Source organism: Suricata suricatta, chromosome 10 (genome assembly GCF_006229205.1).
Source record: "Suricata suricatta isolate VVHF042 chromosome 10, meerkat_22Aug2017_6uvM2_HiC, whole genome shotgun sequence".
In the NCBI taxonomy this organism is placed as follows: Eukaryota; Metazoa; Chordata; class Mammalia; order Carnivora; family Herpestidae; genus Suricata; species Suricata suricatta.
In genome coordinates, this window is record NC_043709.1 from 55,998,716 (window position 1) to 56,009,976 (window position 11,261).

Below are 11,261 nucleotides of genomic sequence, written 5' to 3' on the forward strand. Positions count from 1 at the left end.
TCCTTTGGGTTAGGGACTCATTGAGTAGGCTCCCAAACATGGGTATCAGAATTGACTGGGAAATGTAGTATAAATATATGAGTGTGAGGCTTCCCTTCAGAGGTTCTAATTCAATGGATCTTAAAGAGTGGGCATTTGCCCACACATGGTGACAAGGAAACCTCTCCTCAATGATTCTAATAAGCAGTGACTTTGAGAGCCATTGCCTTATTTAGCAATATTACACATTCATTCATTTACTCATTCAACAGACACGGTGAGCTCCTACTCTGTGCCAGATATGCCAGAGCCTTGGAGATATAAGAATAGATCATTGACTGCTGGGACATAAGACGTGAAGAAGTGAAAAACTGCAACAAGTGCAATTACAAGCAGGGGCAACTCAGCTCCCAGATGGCCAGGTGTCTGAGGGGGAATGGGGTGGGAGAGGCGAAGAGGATGGCTGTAGAAGAAGCAGTTTGTGAGTCAGAGGAAGAGGAGGAGGACATAACAAAACATATTCACACTCAAAGTTTTAATCTCCAGGACATGCTATTTTATGATTGCCTTACAAGTGAGGAAACTGAGGCCCAGAAGGGCTAACTTGCTGATTCCAAACATTCCCCCTTGGCTCTCATATCAGGCCTCAAAAGTCCCCTCTCAGATTTAACCTCCCCTCCCACTCTAGCCTCAGGCATTCTCAGGTCTTTCCAGCAATAGGCCCTGGGTTAGGTTTCTTCTCCCTCCAATCTCTGACCTAGAATCACCTCCAACTTCCCTCTTCCTTTCAGTTGATCTTGTTATCCATCCATTCATTCATCTATCCATCCATCCATCCATCTATCCAAGATTTATTTTTCCCATCACCAACTTTTCATTCATCCAGGCATGTCTGGATCAGACTCACCTCTGACTCGGTTTCCCCCTGGAACCAGTGGGCAATTCCCTGGAGAATACTGCCGTCTCCAAGTCGGTACCTTGGCCCAGGACTCAAGGAGAAGGAAGGCAGAAGACGAGGTGTCAAGAGGTGTCGTTTTGTGCCTCAGCTTGTCTGTACCCCCTCCCTCGCCCCAGTCAGGGGTCCCCAGGGGAGAGGGGCGGCTGAGCTTGAGAACTGCTAATGAAGCTGCAGCCAATTAACGCCCAGGCCAGGGTTGGGGGCGGATAAAATTAGCAGCGGCGGCGGCAGAAGGGAGCTGGAGGCGGGGGTGGGGAGGGTGGGCAGCTGGCTGAAGTGGGCCTTGTTTGCAGGCGGCGAGCGGCGGCGGCGCGGCCAGGCTCTCCAAACTCGCGCTCGTCCCTTCCCCCACCCCCTCGTCTCTGGCCTCCCTCCCTCCCTCAGACGTCTGCAAACTCAGCGCCCACGAAATTAGGAAGGAAAAGGAAGATCGATGACTCCAGATGCCGCAAACACCGTTCCCCCTCCCCTCCCCCCCACCTGCCGCCTCCCGCCAGCCCCTCGGAGCTTAGCAGGTTGTCAGCGCTCTGCCTACGCTGTCCCTGCAACGCGATCCCATTTCAAGGCCTTATACCTCCTCCCCCAAGTCGTCCCCAACAGTCCGCTGGTAGTCCCCTCTCAGGTCTCACCCCCTTTCTGTCTGCTGCAGCTTCACTTCGCCCACCTCTGGGAGAAAATCTCCGCCTCAGTCAGGGCGCCTACCGCGAGGGTCGCCCTCATCTCATTCTGACCTGGTCTTGGATGCCCTCCAAGGTGCTACCTCCGCCAATATTTGCCTCAGTTTCCACGAGCCGCCGAGGGAGGAAGCCCTGGTCAGGTCACTGCCAGACTTAACCCCCCCTTCCGCCCCCATACAAAGGTCTCAACACAGACACGTATTGGATTTCACTTTATTTTGTTCCCTTTCCCGTCTGTTTTGGTGTAGAAAAAATATCACCGAGAGGAAGCAGCCGGAAAGGGGCAGATGGAGCAGGACTGCAGGGACGGGAGGGAGGCGGGCAGAGGGCAGGGGCCGAGTCGATCGCCCAGGCCCAGGAGTTCTGCTTCCACTTCCCTAAATAGGGTTTCGGGGGAAAGGCGGACAGGCATACCGCAGGCAGAAGGGGCTGGGGATAAGCCACAGCTTATCCCCACAGCTAACAGTATTTACGTGGGGACCGGATGGAATAGGAGGAAAAGCGCCTGGGGGTAAGACAGGGTGCGTGGAGGGTGCCAGGCCAGGTGTCATTACAGATGGGACAAAGGGAATGTCCAGCCCAGCGCCAGGGGCATAAGGGGGGACCCGATGCAGACGTAAGGGACACTGGGACTGACGCCAAGCCTCGCCTTTTACAGGCCTGCGCTCTTGCCCCTCCGCTTTGGGAGGTAGCGGAGGGGGTCACCGCCACCTCGGCCTGGTTAGCACTCCCCATAAAGAAAAGGAGGACCCACGCCAGTTGATGGCTGATGGTCCCCGGGAGGGCTGTTCCCTTTGCCCTCTGAGTGGAAGGGGTGAATGCGGCCCCAGGAGCTGCGGGGCACAGGGAGGGGTCCCACTTAGGAAGGCCGGGATTTGGCGGGAAGCTTAGGGCCCAGGCGGGCGCGAGGCGCACTACCCAAAGTAAGGGTGCTCACTCTGGAAGTTATAGTCTGGGCACACCTTCTGCACCAGTTTGTAGTCAAAGCTGAGGAAGGAGACGAAGATGCAGATGACTTTGAAGGGCTTGGCACAGAGCCAGGCGGCCTGGCTCTGCGTGTGCTCGGTGAAGCACACCTGCGATGGGTCGTACAGGCACGGGCGGTGCTTCCGCGCGCGGTTTGTCTTCTCATACTCCACGTGGCAGTTGAAAGCGCGTGACTCTTTGGCCCCGGGCACTCCCAGCGCGCCCCCAAATGGGCCCGCCAGCACGCCCCCGAGGGTGCCCCCTAGCCCGGGTCCTGCGGCCGCTATCCCCAGCGGGGCCCCCAGCCTAGGCAGCACCCCTTCCAGGGCCAGCGTAGATTGCAGAGGATGAGGGGCGGGCCCCGGCAGCCAGACTCCCCCGAACTCGACACGCTTGGAGGGGGGCACAATACTGACGCTGAGGTTGCCCAGGCTGGACGAGTTGTGCCGGAAGTACACGCTGAAGGTACCGTTCACGTGGTCCACGATCTTGCCTGTCACCAGTAGCGAGAACTTGAGAGTGTGTACCCGGAAGTAGAAGTCCCCCCAGCCGAAGATCTTTTTGGCACGTGCCGCTTTGATAGACGGCTTTCTCTTCGTGCGCGGCGCAGGCAGCGCCCCCGCCCGGGCCAGTGCCCCGGTGTGATTAGCCGGCCAGGCCCAGCTCCAGGCGCCGGTAGTGCTCAGGCCGTGGGAAGACCTCGGCACCGGGAGCTGTTGGCCAGGGGCGCCCCCTCTGGCCGCGGCGGGGCGCAGCTCTAGGTACTGAGGCCTCCCGGACTCTGGTATCTGAGCACAAACGGCCTGTGGACAAAGAAAGAGCAGGAAAGAAGGACGGTGGGGTTGCCCTAAGCCATCCCAGGGTCCCTACCCCCCAACTAGCCCCTTTCCCCAGCCCCTGGGAGTCCAAAGGGAAGCGGGCAATCCACAGTCAGTGGCTCGGGGAGTGTGCATTGGTGCAGGCCTGCAGCCCTTGCAATCTCTGTGCTCTTGGCCAAGTCACTATCCAGTCCGCAATTTCTACATCTGTGAAATGACACTGATAATCCTTGTGTTCTCAGAGAACTCCGATGAGGGCCTAGAAAGCCAAAAAGCCAAAGCTGGTGTGGCTTTGAATAGGGAGTGGAGCGGTCTCCCCTGACCTGGAGCCTGGTTGGTTCTGAATAATGGTGGGCCAGGGAGGAGGTGGACTCAGGCAAGCCAGGCCACGACCACTGTCGACATTCAGCATCAAGAAAGACTTCCCAACACCTCTGCCGAGGCTAAAGCCCTCACCCAGGCCTCAGCCTCTACTCCCTTTCGGGGAGGGTCCTGGGAAGAGTCTCAGCACTGTGGATTGAGGCTTGTGGGCTGCGTGGGCACCCCTCTCCGCCTCCAGGGCTCTTGCTGCGGGGGAGGCTGCCCAGTGGTCCTTCCCCGGTCTTCTAGGGGGCTGGAGGACCGCCCCTGCCCGCCCTCACCAGTCTCCGCGTGTCTCAGGTGGCGGCGGATCTGGGAGACAGCGCGGGAGCGAGTACAAGATGGATCGAGAGGCGGGAGCGGCCGGGCCAGGCCCAGGCCATCAATTATCTGGGGCAGGTGGGGTGGGGTGGGGGGGGTGGCCGGGAGTGAAGGAGACATGCCAGAGCCAGAGGAAGAAATATGGAGATGCCGCTCCAGCGAGGGGAGCGGGAGGGAGAGGAACCGTGAGTGTCTGAATGTGTCAGTCAGACTGGTAGCTGTGGCCTTTAGTGTGGCCCTTTCTGCGCATACATTCAGATTGCAGGGAGCAGGCGCTGTGTGTGTCAGCCTGGGGTGGCTGTGCTTCTGTTAGCCCCAGAGGGTTATATGTGTGTGTCTGTCTACCTGGAGTGATGGCGCGTGTGTATGAGCGCGTGTGCACATTCACCATGTGTCTCAACCTATGGTGATGTGTGTGTCTGCTTCAAGTGGCTGTTCGCGGTTGTTGTTGTTGGTGGTGTGTGTGTGTCTGTATGTCCATCTGCCTATATCAGTCTGAGGAGTCTGTGCGTATGTGTCTGGCTGCTTGTGATGCTGAATGCCTGTTGTGGCAGTCTGCGGTGGCTCTGTATGGATGCCTGGGTTGTGTATGTGCCTGGGTTGGCTGTGTGTGTCTTTCTGTGTGTTGATCTAACTGCTGACACACACATCGGTTTGTGGTGGTTGTGTCACTGTGACTGATAGTTGTGTGCCTGGGTTGACTGTGTCTGGTTCTCTGGAGGTGTCACTTTCCTATGTGAGCGCCTATCATCCTCTGTCCGTGTGTCGAGCTCTCTCTCAAGGGTGTGTGTCAGTGTATCCACAATGATAGACCACAATGATAGACAGGGGGCGTGGTCCGTTCCCCCTGGGGGTGCATATGTGTGAGTTTGTATATGTGTGGTCCCTGGGGGGTTCCACAGTGGCCTGCACGCAGAGGTGTGGGTAGGTAAAGAGGCTTGGCAGCATGGGTGCCCCCCTCTGTTTGCACACACGCTGTGTACACACCATGAGTCCACAAGGGACAGGAATGGCAGAGTCAAGCTGCTGGGCTAGAATCTCTACTGCCTGGTCCCCATTCCCGCAGCACTGCGATCCTGGGTTATTAATGCCACCGCCACCCGCTCGTCATACATATTTATCGCCCCCCTCATTCCTCCTCCCGTCCATCCCTCCTCCCAGCTCAGGTGAGGGGGGGCGGGGGCGGCAAGAGTGATTGACTCAGGCAGACAAGCTTGAGCTGGCAGCTAACACCAGGAGGGTGGGTCTGAGAGGGACTGTGGGAAGGGTCCCAGGCCACTGTGGGGGGGGCGTAGGGTGGGGGCAGACTTCCCAGGAGGTGGGCTTGGAGAGGGCAGGGCCGGGGCTCCGAGGGGTCTAGGAGGAGGGAGTGCCTGAAGCTGGTTGGGAAAGTCAAAGAAGTGGGGGAGTCATTTGAACTCTGACTCCTCCCAATCTGCTTACCCTTCTAGGACCAACACTGCCTTTCTAGGGGCATCCATCAGTTCCCCGTCACCTGCTCTCAGGACCCCAAATTCTTCTGAGACACCCACTCCCAGCACACCCCAACGGCATGCATTGTCCTGCACCCAGCCCAGGACTTGTCAAGGGCTGGTTCAGTCCAGCAACTCCGCGAAGGCAGGGGCTGGGAGAGGGAAGGAGATTTGGCTGGGTGGTGAGGGGTGCTGGGTGTCCCCCCTCCCCTGATTCCAGACAAATTGCTGTCTGCGCTTCTCTGATCCTGGCAAATCCCTGGGCTTTGGGCACTCACACCCCCACCTACTGCAGGAGACTGCCAAGATAAAAGGGAAGAGTTGAGGGGGGGTGGCCAAAGCGACCTTGCGGGGAGCTTTGACAGGGCGGGGTGAGAGTCTGTGAGGAAACGAGCCGAGAAATGGGAACATGAAATAAAATAAAATAAAATCCTCCCTCTGGCTTCCTCGCTTGCACGCTCGCTCTCCCTCTCTCACGCTCCCTCTTTCACTGTTTTTCCATCTCTCTCCGAGGCTCTTCTCCCAGTCTCTTCCTCACTCAGTCTCGAATTTTCTCCTTCCGTGATTCTGTTTTTCTCCCTGTTTCTGTCTGTCTCTCTCAGTTCTTTCCCTCTCTTTCAGGCTGTCTGCCTCTATCTGTGGGTGGGGTGGGCGAGCAGGGAAAGCAGGGTAATAAAGGAGCCCCTCTTTCCCGAGGTCCATGCTGCCGTCCCTCCCCCTCTATAACAGAGAGGGAGCAGGGTGTTGTCCGAGGAGGGGTCCCCCTCGCTCTAGAACTGGTTTAATTAAGCTAATTGGGCGCGGTGACATTTGCGGAGGGGAGAGGCTAGTCTGGCTGTTGGCCGCAGGGGGCGGAGATGCTCAGCGGCAGGCGGGGGTGTGGGTGTGGGTGGGGGGGGTGCGCCTCACCAGGCGCCTCCAGGCCCATGCGGGGCGGGCACCCAGCCAGGAGTGCTTTGCCCCCAAGGCAGTGAGCCCACGCAATGGAGAGGAGTTGAGGCTGCCTCTTGCTGGTGAACAAACTCCACCGTGTGTCAGTGGGGGGGCCTCTTTTGGGATGGGACGATGGGGGGAAAGCAGGGGGGAAAGCGGGGAGGTTCACGCAGTTGGCCCCCCAGCCGCATTGCAGGGCGCACCTCCCCCAGGTCTCCAGACCAGTCCCTGGCTTCCTTCCGGCTGTGTGGGTCAGGCGGGGCCGCTCAGGATTCTGGACCCGGGGAAGGGAACAGTGGTTCCTTCCTCTGTGGTTGGGGAAGGAACAGTGCTCCAGGCCAGGGCTGGGGAAGGGGAGGGAATCGAGTATTAAGCCCTTGCACCTAGAAGGGGACAAGAGGAGGGCACCGCAGTCAGGGTGGGGTGGAATTGACAGCGTCTGGCTGGGAACCAGGGATGGAGATGGGGGTAAGCACATTGGTGGGAGGACTGGACAGGCTGGGGTCAGGACCGAGACTGGGATTTGGGACTCGGCAGGCACAGGTATATGGTGCAGAGATAAGGATGGACCAAGGATAGGCATGGGAACAGGGATGAAGAAGAGATCGGAAATGGTGGATAGGCATTGGGTAGAGACAGGGACGTAGATGGGGCAGGAACCAGGAGAATGAAGAAGGTCAGAGAATGGAATGGGAACCAAAATGGGAATAGGGGAGGACAAGGATGCTGGATGAGGGATGGGCATTGGGAAAGAGAAGCAGGACTGAGAGTGGGATAGGAACTGGGAGATGGGGATGGGGAGCAGATGGGGGCGGGAACAGGAATGGTTAATGGTTATTGGGCAGAGAGAGACAGGGATGCTGAGGGATGCAGAGACCCAGGAGACGCGGATGGCAAAAGTGAATGGGGACTGGAATGGGTAATGGGGGACAAGGAAGGAGGTTGGAGACGGGGGACGGAGACAGGAGCTGAGGACCAGGTTGGGGGAGAGGTGGAGGAAAATGCAGACGATGGGGAGGATTAGGCTACCCGAGGAGGCCAGGCAGGTGGAAGCGAAGACACCTCCTTTCAGACCCTACCGTAGCGTGAGGGGGCGGGGACCGTTGGTGGGGCGGACTCTGCCCTTGGGCTGGGCGCCCCCTCCCCCTCAGCTCCGCCTGCCCGCCTGCTCGAGGCCTGCAGCGCAAGGCTCACCGTTATCTGAATTTTGATTTTATTTTATTTTATTTTATTTCCCTGCTTCCTAGAGCCGGCGCGGTCCCCCCGGGAACGGCCGCCCCCCGCCCCCCGCCCCGCGCCTCACTTTATTATTGCAATAAATGTGCCTATAAAGGCGCGGGCTCCGGGGCGCGTTGTGGGGGGGGGGGTGGTGGGAGCCGCGGAGCAGGGATGTAATTTCCCGAAGCCGGAGCCGGAGGGGGAGTGGGCGGGGTGGAGGTGGAGGAGGGGCAGGAGAGGGAGAGGGGGAGACTCGCCAATTTCTAGCGCTCTAGGCCGGGCTCCCCGCTCCCCATTTCCAACCCGTAGCTCGATTCCACCCAACACCTGGCTACCGCCCACAGCACCCAGCAATGCTTGAGCCCTCCCCCATGACCCTGCCCTCTCTCTGGTACCCTGTCCCCTCTCTGGCCCCCATTCCTGTGGAGTTGCAGGGCTCTATTCAAAGTTCCCCATCTCCTTGACAATGACTTCATCTCTGAGCCCTGAGATGCCCCCTCCATTTACCTGGTCTCTTTCAACGTTTATCTCGTCCCTTTCCAATGACCCCACCTCTGACCCCAGTGACTCTTCATTACCATGTTTCTGTCCCCCAATTACCTTGCCTCTTCCCTAGTCACTCAGTCCTGGATCTCCAGCTCTTCCCCCACCCCAATCCCATGACCCTCTAAATTCTACTTTCCAATGGGTGCCTCTCTCATACATGCAGGATCTGACCCAAGGGAGCTGTCACAGCGCCCTCGCCCTCCTTCTCCTGTGCCCCTGGCCCAGCTGCGGCCCCATTACCCCCAAATCCCTGAAAGGCTCTGGGCCCTAGCCCAGGCTGCACGTGCCTAAGTGGCCCAGCCAGAGATTAGCTGAAGGGCCGGAGAGGGGTATGAGGCAGGAGGGAGAGGGGTAAGGGGCAGGAGGGAGTGACAAGACGCAGGGCTCTCATGGGCCTAATCCTTCCCTGAGGCAGGATAGAGCTGGAAGGTCCCAAAGGGCCCCGCCCCTGCCCTCCCCTAGCTAATTAGTAATTAGCGATTAGTGATTAGTGACTATTGATCGCCTGCTGCTTCTCCCAGTAGGCAGCCTCTTTGGCAAGGGGTGGGGAAGACAGAGACAGAGAGGGAGAGGAGTCAGAGACCGTTTCAAAAGATCCTGAGGAAGGTCTGGCCAAGAGGCCACAGCCCCAGGGGCAATGGAAGCTTGGAGTCCTGGGCCCAGGAGGAGGGGCAAGTGGTGGAAGGCAGGTAGTACAGAAGACAGTGGGGTCATCATTGGACAATTAGGGTTTTGCAAAGAGCTGCCTTGTAAACTGTCCCCCACCAGCCTCTTACCTTGTCAACATATTCCCAGCCCTGGCACTGAAACAGCCCTGAGCGCACACACACAGAAGCCACATTCAGATAGATGGACTCATCCTGAGGCTCACAATCCCATACCCACACTCAAATGCACTCAGAACCACAAGCACACAGACACTCACAAACCCCAGAGACTTACGTACAGGCATCACATGTACCCCAGCACGGAGATGCACTGGAGACCTGCCTTGGGGTACTCACAGTTGCACGCTAGCACACACAGGTACTTGGACACACAGACCCTTCTCTACACACACTCTGCCACACAATTACACGTATTTACATACCCACAGTCTTTACACACATGTAAACACTGATTCCCACAGGCACACAAGCTGGACTAAATGGCAGATACACTCTCCCCCACTGACTCCAACACGGAGGCCCACAGCTGCAGCTCACACACACTCAGACAGACCCCCATCGCTCACATCCTCATGCTTACTCTCCTTCAAGTCTCCACCAGATGTTTCATTCCCCTTCAGGGGGCAAAGGAAATTAAACCAGATCTGTCCACAGGGGAGTTTATTTGATGGGGAGAGTGGAGAGGAGAGTAGGGCGGAAGTACAAAGGAGGGGCAGAGGAGTAGCATCCTTACCTCCTCTCCCCCAGGCCATCACGTACACAGGTGGGTTGTGGGGCCCAGGCCCCCTCCTGCTGGAGCCGAGAAGGGCAGAGCTGGGCAGCGAGTCAAAAAGAAGCTCCTGCCAGTGGTAGCAGGTTGTGTGGAGGGGGGCCCTCTGCCCACCTTCCAGCCCCTCAAGGTCACCAGACGTGTTTGGGAGAATCAGAGAGCTCAGTCATCAGCTTCACTAGGGTAGGCTCTACCCAGCTGGAGTTGCTGAGTTCCATTTAGCTGAGCTGGTGGGGTCCAAGTGTTGGCAGGGGAAGGGGGGGAATTACACCCCTTCCAGATTCTGTAGGGGCTGGAGCTAGGGTGCAGGGAGCAGGGGTTCAGGAAGCTACCTGCCTGCCCTCAAACTGGGTAGTTCACAGTTAGGGTGCAGGAAACAGAAAAGTCACAGGCAAGGAAGCGATGCGAGGAAACCGGGTCCAGGGCCTAGGCCCCCATTGTGGGACCCACAACAGGGCACAGCAGGCTGCGTGGTGAAGCAGGCACTTGCACTCACCCCTTCCAGACCAACACCACACACCACAGCAGGCTACACATGCACCCTGGAGCCAGGCTCGAGACACCAAGCCTGGCTGCCCCAAGACACATGCATGCACACAGGTGCACACACTGACCCACACAGTCCCACCAGCACATATGAGCACACCGTGTTCATGAGTTGAAGCCTCCAAGTTGGGAGGGAACAGGTCAAATCTGGGCCTCCTTAGCCTCTATGTCCTCACCTCAGAGACTCAGGGCAGAGGCAGCCTAGGGATGTGGGGGCAAGGTGAGGACACCAAGAGAGGCTTCCCTTCCAGACAGCCCCCACCCTCATCATCAGAGCGCGAGAGAGGGGTGTGTCTGTGAGGTCTGTGCAGGGGAGAAGAAGGTGTCTCCGCGGGAAATGTGATGGGTGATTGTAGCCAAGTTCGGCCGTATCTGTGTGCGCGCGTGTGTTCGGGCCGTGTATGCTCGAAACACAGTGCCCACCTGGCATTGTGACAAGTGCAGAGAAGAGAAACGGAAAGGCGGGGAGGGGGGAGGAGTGGAAGGACAGACAGCGAGGAAGGCGAGCGAGGTTGGCGCGGAAAGACGGCAAGGCTGACACCCTGCTGGCTTGTCTGTCTGTCTCGCACTCCCGCTCAGTCTGGCGCACTCGCGGGTCGGGCTTCGTCCCCTCCCCCGCCGTGCCGGGAGCCAGATCCCAGTCGGGCCTCCACCCCGGCACCCGCCCCCAACCCTCAGCCAACTTGGGCTGGGAGAGCGCGTGTACTGGATCAGGGGATCTGTCTGTCCGCGTCCCCCACGCCGCGCAAAGTTGGGACGCTCCGCGCTGGGGGCGGGGCGGGGCGGGCGCACCGAGCCCCTAGCACTCTGGGACCTTTGCGTCCCGGACTCCGGCGCTCCCACTCCAGCCCTGCTGCCCTTACCTTCCTCAGGAGCCACGGGCCAAAGAGCAAGAGAAGCCATTCCGGGAGCAGCCGCATCTTCCTGGGCGGCCGAGCGGGGGGCGAGCGGGACGGGTCCCGGGCAGGCTGGAGCCGGGCCTGGGGGCAAGGGGCCCGGGGCTGGCGCACCGTGGGGTGGCTGCCGGAGC

The 11,261-nt window shown here is 58.9% G+C and overlaps 1 protein-coding gene across 1 annotated transcript; it reads right to left on the minus strand.

The window, feature by feature from the left end:
- Window positions 1-1,811: 1,811 nt before the first annotated feature.
- On the minus strand, window positions 1,812-11,255 carry NXPH4 (neurexophilin 4). The gene is made up of 2 exons (XM_029954366.1): window positions 11,095-11,255; window positions 1,812-3,383 (listed from the first exon to the last, which is right to left on the minus strand). The coding sequence occupies exons 1-2, from the start codon at window positions 11,149-11,151 to the stop codon at window positions 2,529-2,531; spliced, it is 912 nt and encodes a 303-aa protein (XP_029810226.1). The 5' UTR covers window positions 11,152-11,255; the 3' UTR covers window positions 1,812-2,528.
- Between the last annotated feature and the right edge of the window lie 6 nt (window positions 11,256-11,261).

What these genes read in the sequence shown, in the direction of transcription:
- NXPH4 (XM_029954366.1), bottom strand. Translation starts at nt 11,151, where the DNA reads ATGCGGCTGCTCCCGGAATGGCTTCTCTTGCTCTTTGGCCCGTGGCTC. An exon ending in GCCCGTGGCTCCTGAGGAAG is followed by an intron (nt 3,384 to 11,094) that starts GTAAGGGCAGCA and finishes CTTTGTCCACAG; the next exon opens with GCCGTTTGTGCTCAGATACC.